The sequence below is a fragment of the Emydura macquarii genome, unplaced genomic scaffold, assembly GCF_026122565.2.
Source record: "Emydura macquarii macquarii isolate MOO-44397 ecotype Brisbane River unplaced genomic scaffold, CSIRO-AGI_Emac_v2 contig_3343, whole genome shotgun sequence".
Classification (NCBI taxonomy): domain Eukaryota; kingdom Metazoa; phylum Chordata; order Testudines; family Chelidae; genus Emydura; species Emydura macquarii.
The window spans coordinates 5,518,341-5,536,626 of NW_027133480.1; the positions used below are offsets into that span (position 1 = coordinate 5,518,341).

The 18,286-nt window shown below is 39.0% G+C and overlaps 1 protein-coding gene across 1 annotated transcript; it reads right to left on the reverse strand.

The window, feature by feature from the left end:
- Positions 1-389: 389 nt before the first annotated feature.
- On the reverse strand, positions 390-18,273 carry CUNH10orf143 (chromosome unknown C10orf143 homolog). Its single transcript, XM_067533384.1, has 4 exons — positions 18,013-18,273; positions 11,346-11,510; positions 11,160-11,225; positions 390-6,205 (listed from the first exon to the last, which is right to left on the reverse strand). Exons 1-4 carry the CDS (start codon positions 18,085-18,087, stop codon positions 6,176-6,178), a joined length of 336 nt encoding a protein of 111 aa, XP_067389485.1. The 5' UTR covers positions 18,088-18,273; the 3' UTR covers positions 390-6,175.
- Positions 18,274-18,286: the final 13 nt, after the last annotated feature.

The window sequence follows — 18,286 nt, forward strand, 5'->3', positions numbered from 1 at the left end:
GTGTCTCCAGAATGCCAGCACCCGTAGGCATGTGCCTATTGTGCCTAATTGGAAATGTGGCCCTGGATGGGAGGTTTCTTGTATATTTGCTGGAGATAGTTTCTTTTGCCATTGACCCAGACTGTAGGAGGATTGATGCTGTTTGGGACTTCATTAAACTAGACCCTGGGTGAAGTGAGTTTGTTTTGAAATGTTAGTAGTTTCATATGTGATTACACCAGACCTGGGAAGGATTGAACTGTCTGGCATGGGATGGGGAAATGGCACCTAGCTCTACAACAGTGTACACAATAGCGTACATTTATCTATACACGTTAACCATCTGAAGAGTGTAACTTGATTATGAATGGAAATGTGAAGGAAAAAGTCACTTTCACACTTGTAAGCCAACGTGGTGTTTAATGTTATTGCTTTTGTGAACAGCAATTTACAAAATACAAAGTTAAAAAGGTCAGATAAAAATATTAGATTGTATCAGCTATATCTGGATTAAAACCAGGAAACAAGTCTGTATCACTGTATACATTGAAATGTACTACTCATAGGTTATTTTGTGTACAAAAGCATAAACATTAGGAAATATAAGCCTATATAACATTATAAATAAAGTCAAAATACCACAGTGATATGGTGAGGGAAAACTCTCAAAACAATAATTTTGTGGTTCTAGTGCAGATCTAACACGTCTGCTCTGAAGAATGCTTACCATTCCAAATCTGTATTGTATTTGTGTGTATCCATTACAACAGTTTTATCATTCAGACTGATGGCAAGCCTAGAACTGGATGTCAAATACAATATATTTTTAAAATATTATTGTTATAAGTCTTCAATATATTAAAATATCTCATTATCAAAAGGTTTTCATACTGGCCTGTTTAGACACACATTCCATTAGGGGAAAAAAAATTCAAAACCATCTTAGCATGTAAACACACCATAAAGCAGCCCACAGTTTCCCTAAAGCTTCAGATATGGAAATGAGAAGTCACCCGCTCAATTTCTGCAATGGAATTTTACATATTTTCTAATTCAGTGGCTCTCAACCTTTACAGGCTACTATACCACTTTCAGGAGTCTGATTTGTCTTGTGTATCCCTCAAGTTTCACCTCACTTAAAAATTACTTGCTTACAAAAATCAGACAAAAAAATATAAAGTGTCACAGCACACTATTTCTGAAAAATTGCTCACTTTCTCATTTTTACCATAATATAAATCAATTGGAATATAAATATTGTACTTGCATTTTCAGTGCATAGTATATACAGCTGTATAAATAAGTCATTGTCTGTATGAAATTTTAGTTTGTACTGACTTCACTAGTGCTTTTTATGTAGCCTGTTGTAAAACTAGGCAAATATCTAGATGAATTGATGTATCCCCTGGAAGACCTCTGTGTACCCGCAGGGTACATGTAACCCTGGTTGAGAACCACTGTTCTAGTTCATGAAAATCAAGGGAAATTACATTATTTCCAGTGAGAAGCAGCCAAAGTTGGTATCTGATACTTAATAACAATGACTGTCCTGTGACAAGGCCAAAGGAAGAACATCAGGGACACCGAGGGGGCCATGTCATAGTCCCAATGAAACAATTGGGAATTTCTATTAAATTCAATGGGAATAGGATAGTGCCCCAGAAAGTAATGCCTAATTATACAAAGTGTTTCACAAATGGATATGGACACATATATAAAGTTGGCTTTGCATCTACACAGAAATAATTATTAAACAGCATCTAGTAACATCCCCCAAAACACCAATAGGCTGGCTAAATTAACTTTAGAGCTTCTGGCCATGTGCAACACAATAACTTTCCGAACAATGATTGGTAAGATGGCACTCCTAGGTTGCTGTGATTTTAAAAAATATGCTGCACACTTTTCTTCTATAATTTTACATTCCAAAAGCTTTTCATTATATTATTGTAAACTACATTAAGAAAAAAGTATTAAAAGGGTTGTTGTTAGATGCCTTTACAAAGTTCGGAAGAATGTCCTTTCACAATGTTAATTAATTTGAGAAGGAATTTTGATAATACTTTGAGCAGAGAGGGATCTACTTCATGTAAAGACACCAGTGTTAATCAAAAATGGCAAGGCTGTAGATTAGAATCATAGGAATGGTTGACAAATTTTTTCTGTTTGTTTTGCAGACTATGAAAAAAAAGTGGAAATATCAGTTAAAAGGTGACTAAAAATGCAGATCTGAAATGACCTATAATTTCAGTGCAAATTGTGATCTTAGGTTTCAAGATTTCATTTAAAAGAAGCAAGAGAATTGGGTGATATCCAGAACTAAAGCACAGTAATAATGTATGGTATTTAAAGGACTACAGAAAATTGGCTTGAAAAGCAAGAGGATGGGTATGCAAAAGTTAAAATGTTCTTCTTCATCCATGAAAAAGCAGCAGTGTGTGAGCAGAAATTCTCTTAATGGCTCTTTCTCTGAAGAACATAAAAAACACTATGGGCAGGTCTACACTGCCGGCAAAATTTGACAGCAGTCAATGGAAGTTACGCACGCTACACTGAGTACCTTGTGTAACTCCCGTCGACTTCATTACTTCCCTTTAGCGTGCTGGCTCCACTGAGCTGTGCCGACGGGAAATGTGGTCCCGTCAATGCAGCGCTACACTTTTTTTGGAGGTGGTTTTAATAGGTCAACTTCTGGATCGATTGAGCATGTCTTCACTGCTGCTCTATTGATCTGGAAAAATCGATCTGATGGTAGCGAATTTGCCACCGTCACTGTGTACATAGCCTATATTCTGCTTTATACAACTCTTGTGTATTTTACAACAACCACATGTATTATGTGAACTGGTAGAGGCAATAACTAGTTTACACAACACTATCTGCAAACTCACAGTGGTAGGTCAGGGTTGAAAGAGGCTGAAAAGAGTTCATGCTCTAATTTGTTAAAGCAGCCACCTGCCTCCAATAACTTTGATCTAATCTACTTTGAGAATAAACGGTTATTAATTGTCATCACTTAGCTAAGTGAGCTAAGATTTTTCTTCAACAGTTTTAATAGTATTGTTCCAAAATATAAGTCTCATAGTATACAGTGCAAAAGATAACTGTAAATTAACTATTTTTGTAATAACCTATTCTGAAATTGGTGTATAGGTTATTGGTATTGGTGTATAGGTGTATGATTTTATCCAACTTTCTGAACTGTAGGGTTTATCAGATGCTCAGTACACATAAGTCTATTCAGATGAATAACACTATCACTGAAACGTTAAAGGATGCGACAATGCAAAGAGATATAAAATGCTACCAGTTTCTGATTTGTTAGCATATTATACTTTCTTTGCATGGGTGTAAGTGACTACACAAGATACAGGGCAATGGTGAAACAGGCCCATGCTCGTATAACAAGAAAGAGTGGTAAGAACAGTCTAAAATTCTCATGTTGTTGGGCTCAACAGGTACAGTACACTCCAAGGATGAAGTCTTGGGAATCGTTGCGGAGATCATAATGAAACACCTGCCCACTGTGCAGGAGCAGTGATGAGACTGATTAAAAAAAACTCCATTATAATCAAACACTACTATAACTTAATCAACTCTCTGTAATACAGCCAAGGACTGGGACCAATCCTTGTGATTTATGAAAGATAAGATATTACAAAAACCAAGTATTTTATAGCCTGAAGGGAGAAGAGTTAGCGGGAACATGATATAAAAATTATGAAGTGCACATTGGTGAACACGACTTGGACCCTCTTTGTTTTTGCCACATCTCATAACAGAATTAATTAAAGAGCAGCACGTTTAGACCAAACAAGAAGAAATGTGCATGGACATTACCAGTATAATTCACTGAAAGAATTCACATCTTTGTTAACAAATTTGCATCTTTCCAAATTGCTAATACATAAAGACATATCTTCCCATGTTTTAAAACTGGTGACACACTATTGCTATAATACATACTGGCGCAAACTTATTCCTTCCTGAGCAGAGTCAAGTCTGCTTTTGCCCCATCTCTTCTTTGGTTACATGTTGTTTTTAGTCCTATCTTTTCTTTGGCTATACATTGTTATACTCATAATCACATTTAGGGCGTATATACACTATAGGTGCCGTAGCGGCAAAGCTACAGTGCGTCAGCTGTGCTGCTGTAGCGCAGAAGTGTAGACACCTGCTACAGTGACATAATGGGTTTTTCAATAGCTGTAGAGAGGTGGCCCCTTGAGATGCAGCAGCCAGGTTGATGGAAGAATTCTTTCATCGACCTAGTGGTGTCTATACTGGGGCATAAACTGGCTTAACTACATCTCTCAGGAGTGTGAATTTTTCACACCCCTGCAGTGATGGAGCTAGATTGACATCAGTTTTAGATGTAGACCAGGCCTTACTTAATAAAACACAAGAGGGTTTGAGTTATTGTGCAATAACTGAACTTTCAGATGCCTTGGGCTTTGTACCATCTACTTGTACTATTATTGCAGAAAAACTCATGCCCAGTCATGTTTATTGCCTGTCTGCCCTTGCTATTTAGATGGTGTCCATCAATGTGGTATCAATTTTATTTAAAAGATGAACATCAACTGCCTCCAAACAATGCAAGGGGCATTTGGGGAGGATGAGGGGGGGAGGAGGAGGGAGCGTGGCTTGAATATCTTGTGCCCTGTTAATCCCTAGCTCTATACTAGCCCCTAAAGGGCTATTAACAGCCTGGTGTATTTGCAGCTTCAGGGCTGCAGTTGTAAGTTGCTCTGGGAGGTGAACTGGTCCCTGGATATTCCCATAACTGTGGAGGCAGAATACTGTTCTAATGCCAACTCTGCCCTGCTGCCTTTTTGGGACCTGTGCTGATCATGGGTTAACTAGAACTAAGGATCTGGCCTATAAACTTTGTTTATTTGTTTGACTGGCTGCTTAAAGGAAGTCCTCCCCTGAGCAGCAGCTGGGCCCAGAGATTGCTTTCTTTGTGTACCTTCTGGGGTATGATGCAGCAAAAGAGAGGTGAAAGAGTTAGGGCCATGCCCATCAGCCTCTCATGCAGGAGCCCCATATAGCTGGCCAGACCTCCTGTGCACCAGAACCTCCAAGAGACATTATACCAGTGAGTTCCTCCCAGAGCTACTCCTGGGACAGTGCACCTGCTCCTCATCCTCACTCTAATGGCATTATTGAGCCCTGTGTTAGATAGCCTGAAAACGTTAATAAAATGTGTATGACAAAAATGAAATGTAAATAATTAATACTACCAAGAAATGAAGATTAAATTAATGTTCAAACAATTTCAGCAGTGAGAAGACATTTTATGGTATTTTAAAATAGGTTAATACTAATAAGGCAGTGCCAAGCCAACAACTGGAGAACAAGCGAGTCTTCCCTATAGGAGTCAAGCAGTGGCAAACTGGTTATGTCCTTGGCAACTTTAAGAAGAGAACTGCATGGCACAGATGCTACCATTCAGTTTCACATGCTGGAGTGTTGTGAAAACAATACTGCTTCTCCTATTAAACATTTGTCTTTCATAGCTACCTGTGTGTAAAAGGGTGTTTGTTTACAAACAAACGGAAAATTTTTAAAATGGGACACTGGGTGGGGGATATGGTTTCTGGTGAGTAATGAACAAGTGCAAGCTTAGGACCATATTGTTACTGGCCTCTGAGCAGGTGTACCAGGGCTGCGTGTGTAAAAAGAACCTCTGCTTTATGTCACTCTGTACAGGGCTGGGCCACAAATGCAGTGAGCACAAGGATGGTCACTACCAGTATCCCAAAAGGTATCCAAAAAGAACAGATGGTAGAACAAAAGGACTAAGGGTTTGCAGGACTGGGCCAACATTGGGCTAACTAAACTCTTATAAGCAAATCAGACCTATTTTCATGACTTTCTACTAACAACATACGTCTGAATGAAACACTAGACAGTGTGATGAGTCTTGGGGAGGAGATAGGGGAGGAAAAATCAAGATGGAAGTTACTCTGAAGTAATAACTTCTTAAACTATAAAACCAAAGGAATATGGACTTTTGTACTAAAAACACAACATAACGCACACCATCTGAAAATAATGTATAACAAACCTAGATCCACACTGTTAATCGAATGGGTGTATACAGAAATCCAGCTGTACGGCATTTACACATGAACATTCTTAGGTTTTAAAAACAGAAATTGAACACTGCTGCTTTGCAGTCTCTCTTCTTCTAGAAGCCCATAATATGGTTAAAGTGTCCCTGAAATGAAAAAGTTTCACACATCACTAAAAAAAGCAAAACAAAACAAAAAACAACTAATTTAAAACTGGTGTAGCATCTTTGTCATTGTGCACTGGTTTCACTGAAAGTATCATACTTTGATAATACAAATGACATAGTGGACAATGAATCAATCCGAATAATCAGGACATTTTTCAATGTGATTTTAAGGGGAACATGGATAACATATGTTTTGGATAAGTGTTCCGCATGTCAAGTTAAAATGCTATGCATGCAAAAAGTAAACAACGGAATTGCATACAATGTACTGACAATTTTAACATCACACTGGTAACTGTTAGAAGTCTTATTATTTTGATTAAATATAAAATATATTAGCATAGTCAGAGTGGGATGAGGCTTTATTTTCTTGTTGGGGAGTTCTTTTAAATTATCTTGTTCATTTTTACATATACATTTTACATGACAAACTATTTATGGGTACATATGTTACACAGAGATCAAACAAAAATGACCCTCACACACTGTGCAACTGAAAATAAAGGATTAAAAAAAAAGTAGTTCAAACAAGATTGGAAATTTTTCCAAACTCATTTTTCACTGGTGCATTTCCCCCCCGCTTCCTTCCCTCACAACCAAAAGCTGGCCCAGCGAATGCTTAAAAATTGTAACGGTTGAAATAAAAGCTTCTCCCTGCCCCTCTCCACCCCTGGTTTCATACAGCTGCATTTTTCACAGCACAATATTTAAATATAGTTTTTGCCCTGCCCCCTTCTTATATTAGTGAACTGGTTTAAGCTCAAACTCTAGCCTGACTACACTGGGCTTTTAAGTGCAGACCTAAAAGTGGAAGTGACCAGGAATTGCTGATGTCCATCAAGTTCTTTACATTCCTCACAAACTGCATAAAATTAGGATTTCGCAGTGCAAAACACAATGCTGATAAAAGACCCACCACAAACCACCACCACCAAAGGGTTGTCTCAGCCCATCAGGCTTTGTGTCTAGCTGCCATGTTTTACTTTAATTCACTTGAACTCCTCTGTAAACTGTAGAACGTGCAGCTTCTTATCGTGACTTTAACATTCTTATGCTATTCCTTGTAGAAGCAATGGAGAAATGCTTTATCTCTTCCCACATCTGGGCTCCTCTTCTTTGTTACAGCCAGGTACTGGAATGTTAGTTCCATGGTAATTATGTCTATAGGTGTCCAAATTGGATCTCAGTGAATGACAGTCCTTTAAATCTTTTAAGGTGAAATTTGAACTCTGCAGAAAGTTACTAGTTAGCTGAGCCAGTTACACCTTTGTGAGACATTACACTGTAGTGTGATAGAGCGCTAACAATTTTTAAAAATTATTTTGTGAATGAAAATAATGTACCAGTTTGGTTCCTGCTGAAATGATCAAAATATGTGTATTTTCTTCTCTTATGATATGGGCCAGAAGTAGCTGATTAGTCAAAGAGAACACAATGATTGAGTCTATATATACTGATCTTTAGTAATCCATGTCAACCCCATTACATTTTAATCCTTGACCTCTGCTTCCACTGACACTATGATCTCCTATATCAAGCATGGACAAATGCCTTTGTTCCTAATCGCCTCAAGGCACATTGTGGACATTAGAATTTCACTTGATCCAGACGTTTTAAAATTGCTCTGCTTTAACTAGGAAAAGTATTTATCCATTTCAAGACTACAAGCGGGGAGGCTGTGGGGTGGGAACCTATCTAGAAAAGTATAAAAGTGAAACCCCGTAAAGCTATAATTTGAAATTCTTATGTTTTGCAAGCAGAGGTATACGGTGGGGAATAAATCTTCAATTTTGGAATTGTGGTATTCCTATATAGGAAAATTTTTTTTGGCTCATCAATTTATTCTTACATTTACTGATGTAAAATTTAATGAAGAGAGGCACAAGACTATTGCATTTCTAATACCATTGCCAAAATAGAAATTGTGTTATTTGACATCAAGAGGTATACATGAATATTACCTAAAGCTGAGTATAATGTATTCCAGGACCAATTTGCAACTGTGTAATTCATCAAAAATTAGTTTCACACTAGTCATTAAAACTGAAGAACCTTATTAATGGTAATGCTGGCACTTGTAATTCTGAAAACCATTTAAAAAAGTTAGAGGTCGAAGACTGACTTCTCCAAAACGGGCAGAAAACTAACATCCCAAAACAATTTGGGTTTTGATCCAAAGATACACTTTAAAGTTTGCATGTGGAGAAAGAACAGGCAGCAAAAACTCACAAAACTTGATAATTCAAGTTTATTAATAGAACAGATTCTTCAACTTTCAGTAACTTCAGTGGGAGAGGAAGATAGTCAAGGCCAGATTTTTAAATGTATTTAGATGCCTACAGATATGCAGAGGTGCCTAGTGGGATTCTCAAAGGTGCCTATGTGCCTAACTTCCACTGAAATCAACAGAAGTTAGACGTCTGTGTGCTTTTGAAAATCCCAGTAGGAATTTGATGCAGCTTTAGGTGCTTACATACCTTTAAAAATCTGGCACGCAGTGCTTTACAGGAGAAGCTTGTTCCTCATGGTACTTTTTAAAAAAAAAATGGTTAAAACTCAATGCAATGTTGACAACTAATATCTTCTCAGTTACAACTTTTGATGCTAGGCATGGAATCCTTGTCCTCTTGAAGTCAACAGGAGTTTTGCCACCTATTTCACTGGGTCCAGGATTTCACCCAAGAACAGTGATACTCAGATCTCAATGGTTCAGGAGTCAAATTAGCAATCTACATTATCCAAAAGACCCACAGTAGTGTGAATTCATTGTTTCATTTACTATCTAACTATATATTCATATTTAAACAGTATGACAGGGAAATATTTGGTTATATATATAATTCTCACAGCAAAATGACTGACCAAATATTATCGTCTTATCAACTACAATTGGCTAATATAGTAAAAGTATCCTGATTGGTTAATAATTAAATCACACAGTGTTTTAATATCACATGCTTCAAAGAGCCACAGGAGATGCATTACAGAGCCATGCGTGAGCCTCAGTCTGAATATCACTGCCCTAGATATTCAGCCTTCTCCTCAAGACTTCCTAACTGAAACACCATTCATATACCTGTCCTGCTCTCCTACTGGGGCTGCTCTTGTGGAACCCTGCTTGGGTGGGTTGAACAACTGAGGAAACAAAATTTAACACTAACTCTCTGAGTAATAATTTTTTTGGAGGCTTCACTGTAAGGTTGGTATATGGACAATGCATGGTAAATCTCCTATGGGATCTGGGAGGAAATACATGGTAGAAATAGCCCTTCCTCTTTTGCTGGCCTTGGGGAGGGAATCCCCTTGAAGTTTTATCCTCTCCACCTCCAGAGGCAAAGTGAATGATTTGTACTAAAGATTCACATTTTTTGTTACTAAGAATATCTTACCTAGTGGGCTTTCTAGTGCCCATCTATGACCCTAAGACACCCCAATGCTAGATGGCAAGGGCTCCTCTTGTATGTAACAGTAAATCTCTCACACTGTTGTTGTGATATTTATGTAAAAGGTGTCTTGTAATATCACTTGAAAACTATTAACATGCTGGTCATATTATCACTGTGAAATGCATGTTATAATGCTGTATGTAAAATTATGATTACTCTCTGATATGTTTCGGAATCTCTAAACAGACAAATAAGGCAAATCAATCAAATAAGGCAAATCAATCAAAGATAAAGAAGAAAGGCAAACACCTCTTTGGCTCAACTGCAAATCAAGCCAGGTGTGACCAGGGACAGTGGGCTGTTCATTTGCATTGCAGATTGCAGGAAGATAATTTACATTGTAAATCACAGGGGACTGCAAAATTAAGAGGGCACAGACTCCCTGGTGGACACAGAAAGCTGAGTCCCTAGGAGGGCTTCCTGACCTTGAAGACAAAGTTAAACTTTGGTGATATAAGGAACTGCTGAAAGACTTTGGGGTGACCATCAGCTGAGAGAACAAAGAAGGCAGCGCTTTGTATTTATGAAAGATGGGTCCTGATAAACAGGCTGGAGAATACTGACAACTTGGGGTGAGTAAAAAAAACTGTTAGACAAAGCTATATGTTGCTAGAATTAAGTTTTAGACACTAGAAAGCATGTTGTTTTTGCTTGTAACCCTTTCATATCTCTTTCACTCTTGCTTGAAATCACTTAAACCTATATTCTTTTTTAAGAAACTTACTCTTGTCTTAGTTTTACTACAAAGCATCTGTGTTGGGTGTTATGGAGGAACGTATAACTCCAGATAGCCTTACAAGCTGTTGTGTGTGCTGGTTCTTTGGAGGCAGCGAACTTGGTGTTACCTCTGTGAATATCCAGTAAGAGGGACTTGACATTGCAGGGGAAATGGTTTTGGGGAGACTTGACAATGCAAGGGTTATTGGAGTCACTGTGCAAAGAGTAACTGGGCTGGTGGAAGCCAGGGGAGACCATGATGCTGTGAGCATGTTGCGGGTTTCAGGGCTCTGAGCCAAAGCTGCACAATACAAAGGGACCTAAGGTTACAGGGCAGGCAACTTACTGGCCTGGGTGAACTGTAAAACTCAGCATAATAGCTAAAAAATAGCAAGCAAGTACCTACTAAAAATCTGAATAAAATGTTCAGGAACTCTACTTGTCTTAATTATTTTAATGAAAAATACCAATGGAAAAAAAGAGATTATGTAGTATTATTTTTATTTAAAAAAGAATTCAGTAAACTCTGATTTTTAGAGTGAATTTGAAAAATGTGTTTGCAATCTCTATTTTCAGCCTGATGCTGGAAACATATTAGTTTGTACTCTGCTACAATACCTAGGAAAAGCTAAATCAATCTGCCTTTTTTATTTACATGCTTTATTCCTGAGAAATGTAATTGCGATTTTTATTAACTTTATGTTTTATGGGTCTAATATTTAAGAACAAGTCTATCTTTTATGTCACAGTAAGAAGGTTAATATACTTACAGATTCTCCTGCAGTACATCTTGGGCAAGGCTGGGCAGTACCTTTGCTTCCATGATTTTGAAAAATCTAATTAACAAAAAACATACACAAAACTCTCAAAAAAAGCAATTATTTGCAATTATATTATATAATGTATTTTAAACATGTTCTACTAATAAATAGTTATTGTTGATGATGTAAACATACCATTGAATTTTGCTTTTCCTTTGTAGTCTGAGGAATACATTGTTCTGTGGAGTCTTTCTGTTTAGAATCCAGCTCCATAGTCCAGTAATCCATTGCACATTCATTTAACTGGTGGCGAAAATCACTCTCATTTGGAACTGTCTCTAAATTCTTGCATACTCGTTTCTAAAAGAATAAAAAACAACACTTAGCTATCCTCATAATGCACAGTCCACTGCACTTATATATATCCTGAAAACATGTAACAGATAAAAATCTTGAGTTCAGTTCTTAGGTGTGCAAAAGGTCCAAAGCCCAATCATATTGAGAGGCTTTACAGAATAACATGAGGATGGGAAAAGCTCTAAGTCCCATTTTCAGAAGAGACCTATGCATTCTAGAGCCTAAGTCCCACTGACTTTCAATGAGACTTAAGCTCCAGAATCTCAACTCACCTTTGAAAATAGGACTTAGGTTTGAAAATTTTCCTTGATATCCTTTTGAACCAACTTTGTTTTTAGAAATAGTAACATTTTAATATGTGGTATCATGCTATAATATTCTATATTTTCCTCTTCGTACCCCAATGTTAATCAGTGTTACATATTGGCCACTAACATAGATTGTTTTGCAGAGCCCAATACTGTCCACTAACAGAGTCAATCTTCACAATGAATGTCAAGTGAAATATTCTCTCTCCCAGTAGCATTAGAGTTTCATAGGCAGGAGATGACTTGCCAGCAAACTAAGCAGGTTCCTGAAGCATGGAAACTAAATTTAAGATTTGAATATGTATAAAAAAATCCTGTTATGTAAAAACAAAATGGATCAATACACCAGGAACCTCAGTGGAGAACAGTTGAAACAAGAACACTACTGAGGAATAAAGCATATTTGTAAGGGAGGTAAATCAAAAAGCAAAATATGTATTGTACTAAGAAAGTGAATAATATAATAACAAAGTCTGAGAAGGTCCTCTCAAGACAGGCTGTCCTCCACTGGGAAAACATCCTCTTCCCTTTGTTGTTGTAGAATTTGTCCTTTATTAAAAGCTATGGCATACCACTACAGCAGCAGAACTAGCAAGATGTATGAGATGAAGGATAAAAGGAAAAAGTGATTTACTGCTATGCATCATAAGAAATTTGGCTTATCCAAAATAAATTCAAGGTATTGTTTTTGGGGTTTAAGATACTTAATATCAGTGAGAGAAATTTAGCATACAGAGTAGTTGGCTGACAAAATCTTATCACACTGATGCTAAGAGAACTTGAAGTTTCCACAGAGGTTAGCTGCAGAGAAGGCTAAATTATCCTGAAATGCTATGAAGCAGAGTATCATATCATGGAAGAGAAACAACAAACCAATACATCAATCCTGACTATGGACTGAACCCAGTTAATGAAGAATCTAGCAAGTTTGCCATTAATAAGGCCAACAGGATAGCTGTTCAAAAAGCCTAGTTTCCGCTAGGCAAGATTACATCAGAATGACACATCATTTACCAGGAACATGAGGTCATTCTAATGATCACTGTATCCAGTGTGGATCTAGGGCTCAAGATAAGAAACACAAGGTCACATTCTATCCTAGGCAAAGCAGAAAAAAACAGATCATTCTATAGAGAAGATACATACCAACCTATGCTTTTAGGAGCAAAGTATGTGAGAGTGTTTGGAGGGAAGATGGAAGGTTTCCAGATAAATCTCTCTTCCCCTTGAGTAATGGGGAAGTTGCCACAAGTTTATTTCCTGGCTTTGTACAACAAATGGATCATAAAAGGGTCATACAGGTGGTGCAAGAACTAATATGAAGAATTAACTGATCTAAATGCAATAGCAGATGCTTTTGAGAGGCTTTCTTATAATTTTAAATATACACCCATAAACACACACACACATACACAGAAAGATTTGTCATCTTTTTAGAAGCTTCAATATCAAGTGCTTAATCCTATTGTCTTTTGTTCTATATTTGCCAACTTTTTTCTCCTGTATATACTAAAAACCACACTGGCAGCTGCTTTGTTTTATCTTTTGTTTATAGTATATCTCAACCTGTGTCCCAGCTGGATGACAGCAAGTATGTACAAAACAGGATCCCAACGTATAGTCTTACAGAATGCTGAGCCCTTTGCTAGTCTTCAAGTCAAAGAACCTGGAAATTAATATAAAGTTAATAAGGAACTTCTCAAAAATTAGAGTGCTATCTTAAGACAAGCTCCTATAACATATAGGAAGAACTACCCAAATATGGAAAAAGGAACCATACAGACACATAATGTGCAAAAAGGTTTGAGGGAGGCTAATGAGAGACAAGAGAAAGAAGAGAGGACACAAGGAATCTTTCCCCTGCACAGGAATCTACCAACTAGCTTTTTGTACTCAAAGTACAAAGAATGAGGAAGGCTAGCACCCAAAGTGGTGCTAGCCTTTCCAGAGATGACAGGACTATTGCACCTTTACCCCTCTGCAGCAATTAGCACAGCTGAATGCCCACCATGTCCTCCGAAAGGATGTCAGTGTCCGAGTTTCTTCTGGGCACTGTGACTGCCGGAAGAATGATGCCTCCAGAAGGTCCTCCTAGAGCTATGTACCTCCACACTACACCCTTCGTTGGCAACAATTTAATAGCCAGTCAGGCCCAAAGATTCCATGTTAGAAAGAACTTAAAAGGGAAGGGTTTTGCTGTTTAAAAACTAAGTGTAGAGTTTTGGACAATGCTATGCAAATTATAAAATAAGACCAGTTTCCCAGCATTAATACTAGGGGCAATCTTAAGGCTTCTACTATTAGTTTAAGTCTAAAACAGAAACCAATTTCCACTTTTGTGGCTCCTAAAACACGTGGGCTACAATCATGAGCTGCTATTAATTTGTTCTTTTAGAGGAAAATTCTCCTTTCGGATCTGCATAATGGATTGTGATTAGTAATCTGCTCTCTGGATACAAATATCTCTCACAAGAAAGAAAGAGCAGAATATGCACGTTGGGATCTGGTATGTGGATCTGAGAGAATAATTTTATTCCATCTCTGTAAAGTGGTCTCACTAACTTATTTATTACTGTACATGGACAATGCCTGAGCCAGGACAAGGTCGTAATCTGGCTGTGTAACCTCAAAAAGGAACAAAGAAGTTCTTTCTTTTCTATGCATACTACTCTCTTGTAATCGGACAGGGCTTGAAAGCAAGAGTTCACCAACAGACTTTTTTTTTTTTCTTACCTGTAAATGGTAAGAACAAGGTTAGCCTCTAACTAGATGGATTTTTGCTCATGTCACACTCCAAATAGGCATGATCAACCAATGGAGTAAGAGTATATGAGCACCAACACAAGTTGTCTTGAGGCTCCTGTTAATTTCCCCAAAGTGAACGCCCTGGCACTCACTATAAAGAAAACTGCTTACAAGCTGGGAGGTGAGAGACACCTTCTTGGAATGAATTTGGTTAAAGAAATGAACTCATTCAAGATTAAAACTTTTATCCTGAGAATGCAATTAAGAGTCTAACAGACTCTTCTCATTAGACACATTTCAGTGAATACTGTTAGTACTGCCAACTGGTAATAAAGTAGTATACCAACTAAAGCGGGGGTATTTGCTTATGGGGTACCATTTAGAGAAGTAAAACTGTCTACAGGCTCACCTTCCCCACTCTGGGAATAAGTATACGAATACAACATTCTCTTTTAAAACAGATGGGATGTCACAAGATGCAAAGCTAGGACAAATACTGAGGAAATCTGTGTCAGCAGAAACGTATGTCTGCCATGTATGGTCTAATAATAGCATATATGTAGGACCACTTAATAGCACTGCATATCAGCTCCATGCTGACCATGGGCAACATGGCTGCTAGAAGTTTATCATCCTATGGACATTTTCAGAGAGCACATATCTAATGGGCTATGTGCCTGTTCAGTGTATATTCTAGTGACTGGAAGGTTTCATACATCCAAATATGTTAGTAATGTGGAAGCAGCTGTGTTAATGTACATCATAGTCATGTGTAGGTGCATACACTATGAATCTTTGCTTATGACATACATTAATCTGGGACTAGGAGCTGTGCAGCCAGACCACATCATGTCATTGGTTTCCCTCTCTGGGTTTAATGACTGCTTCTGTAGCACATATGAGATGGTTTGTGGGTGCAGCTCTGAATAAAGGTTGAGTCGTGGCCAATGAATTAATTGAATGAAGTCTGGCCAATACTTGTATCAATTGTTCTTCCCAGGGTCTTGATTTGTAAAGACAGCAAGACCTAACATGGTATATGCATTTATGTGGGGATGTGTATTAGTGAAGTAGCAGTTCTACAGCAGTGATACTCAGACTGAGGCTCTTGAGCCACAAGTGGCTCTTTGCAACACATGATATTAAAACACTATGATTTAATTAGTAACCTATCTAAGTTATTATCTATCAGGATGTTTTTACTGTGTTGTTAACCAACTGTAGTTGATAAAATAGTAATATTTGGTAATACTAAGGCAGGTGCTAAGGGCCACTATTTTGATTCAATTGGTACAGTTTTCCCCACTCAAGGCCCATGTCTTGGGTGGTGTACAATCAGTGTAAGTGGTGCAATGTGGTCTTGGCTCAGTCAGTATTGCAGAGGGAGGGATGGCCAGTTCTTAACCAACACCTAGGTATAGTGATTTACTGATAGCTTCTTTTTTTTGGCTTCACCACAGGATTATTAGCAATGTTCATGTACATGCATATCCCTTAGCAAAGTTGTGCGATACTGACTGCTGTGTGTGACTGCACACAGTGGGTGACTGTGCAGAGCTTCGGAACTCCTTCAATCAGCAAATATTAGTTTCTGTTAATCTGATTTCCTTAATGATGATTTTCTCACAGTTTGAGCCTATTATGTTGCTGTTGCATTTGGAGTCATAATGCCTTATATAATTTTTACCTCCAGCTTAATTTCATGTTTGCTTTTGCACTGAATAGGTTCCACTAACTTGAAGTGGTAGATGGGTACCCTATGTGTAATGGGAGAGGAATAGGGCAGAGGTCATGACCCATCTGATCAGTTTTCTTATTGAAAAGGCCAGCAAGATCTTACATCTGCAGAGGAAAACATACTTTCTAACTATGAAGATAGTTAAGCACTGGAACAGGCTTCCAAGGGAGTTTGTGGAATCCTCATCATTAGGTGTTTGTCCAACCAAAGCATCAACTTCTAACAATGACAGGGCTGCACTTGTGAAAGTAAACATACAATTCTATTTCAATTTTAACAACTTTAATTTTGCTCACAATAAATAAATAAATCCTTCAATTAGGGCTAAATCCTGCAAACACTTTTACAAGTATGTGAAAGCATTGGTATGGAAGGTTTTGCAGGGCTGGGCCTTTAGAGAGTTCAGCAATGTTTCTGTACTGACGCTAGGGGGCTAAAAGCCAAAACTCCAGCCAAATGATAAACTCACATTCCAGTAGTTAGCGACATACAGTTCAGAAAGTTCACAACGCATTATCCCTTTAACCTAAGACCCTACATATTGTTAGAAACTTCTTAGCCTAATCCAAAACCCATTAATTTGAGGCTTTCCTCCACATTTAACTTTAATGGACTTTGGATCACTCTCAAACCATATAGTACTTTTACTTAAACAATGAAACACAATTTACTATGAAATGAGACTTTCCCATTGTTCTTCCTGCAAATGTCTTAAGGGTAAAATGGCCATGACACTTTAATCTTTCTCATGTCAATATCTACTTAAAGTTAAGCAACGATTAGAACAGGACTATATTATAACACAAATATTCTTATTTAATTTCTAAAGAACACACCCATCACTGTAGAACAAAAACTTTTTATGTCATGCTTCTCTTGAGTTAAGGACTCAATCCTGCAGTTTTTATACAGACCAATCACCTCTTACTGATTTGGGCTGTAATCCTGGAAACATGCAGGTATAGAACCTTACTCACATGGCTTCATATGAAGTAAAATTACAAGCACCAGTATCTGTAGGACAAGAGCTGTAACTATGAAATTTGCTTCATTAAAGATTGCAAGGATGGGCCCAACATATAGTTAATATTGGATAAAGCAATTTATATTCACTGCAGCATCTTTAATAGGGTAAGACCTCTCCGGCTGGCAAGGGCTTGATGTGCGACAAAGAGCCAACACAAGGGATACAAAATTTACAGGAAACTTAGAAGTGCATGGTGGATTAAGCCCTTTAATGTAAGTAACTAATTTCCATAGCTAAAAGAGGGCAAGATCATTAGCCACATCGTACAGCCGGGGAAACTGAGTCACAGTATCGTGGGAAGTGATTTGCCCAAGATGAGGCCCAAGGCTTTCTGCCTGATGTCAATACCTTCCATCAATCAACGTGAGGGGCCTTTAAAACGGGGTGGACGCTGAGCGAGCTCCCTGGAAGGAGAGGCACTGCACAGCTAGGAGTTGTGTGAACGCAAGGGGGGAATGTGAGGTAACTGGACGCGGCGGCCGCCGCCGCCCGGGGAGGTGCAGAGGGCTCCTAGAGCGGGGGGAGGGGCGGGTCCTGGCATTGTGCCCAGGGAGCCTGCAGCGCTCCACACGCGCCGGGGCACTGAGCACCCGGGCCCGCCGGCCGGAAGACGCGGCGGAGCCCGCAGAGCGGAAGCGGCAACTACGTAAACGGCCCCGGCCCTCTCCCTCCGCGGGCGGGACTTACGCGCTCCGGTTCCCCCGGCTCCTGCGCGTGCAACGCCCCCCGCCGCCGCCGCGGGTGCAGCGCCAGAAACTCCATGATGCGGCCCAGCGCCGGCCGCGGTCTCTACCCCGGCGGTTCCTCCCGGCCGGGCACTCCGCCCGCCGCCCCGCGCAGCCAGTCACTGCCGAGAGAACCCAGCGGCGGGCGGCAGCGCGCGCGATCTGGGCCCGGCCCCGGCCCTGTAGCGAGCTCCCCTGCCTGTCCGGGGCGGGCGGCTAGGCGGAGACAGGGCGGG

What these genes read in the sequence shown, in the direction of transcription:
- CUNH10orf143 (XM_067533384.1), bottom strand. Translation starts at nt 18,087, where the DNA reads ATGGAGTTTCTGGCGCTGCACCCGCGGCGGCGGCGGGGGGCGTTGCAC. An exon ending in AGCCGGGGGAACCGGAGCGC is followed by an intron (nt 11,511 to 18,012) that starts GTAAGTCCCGCC and finishes TTATTCTTTTAG; the next exon opens with AAACGAGTATGCAAGAATTT. An exon ending in GATGTACTGCAGGAGAATCT is followed by an intron (nt 6,206 to 11,159) that starts GTAAGTATATTA and finishes TTTTCATTTCAG; the next exon opens with GGACACTTTAACCATATTAT.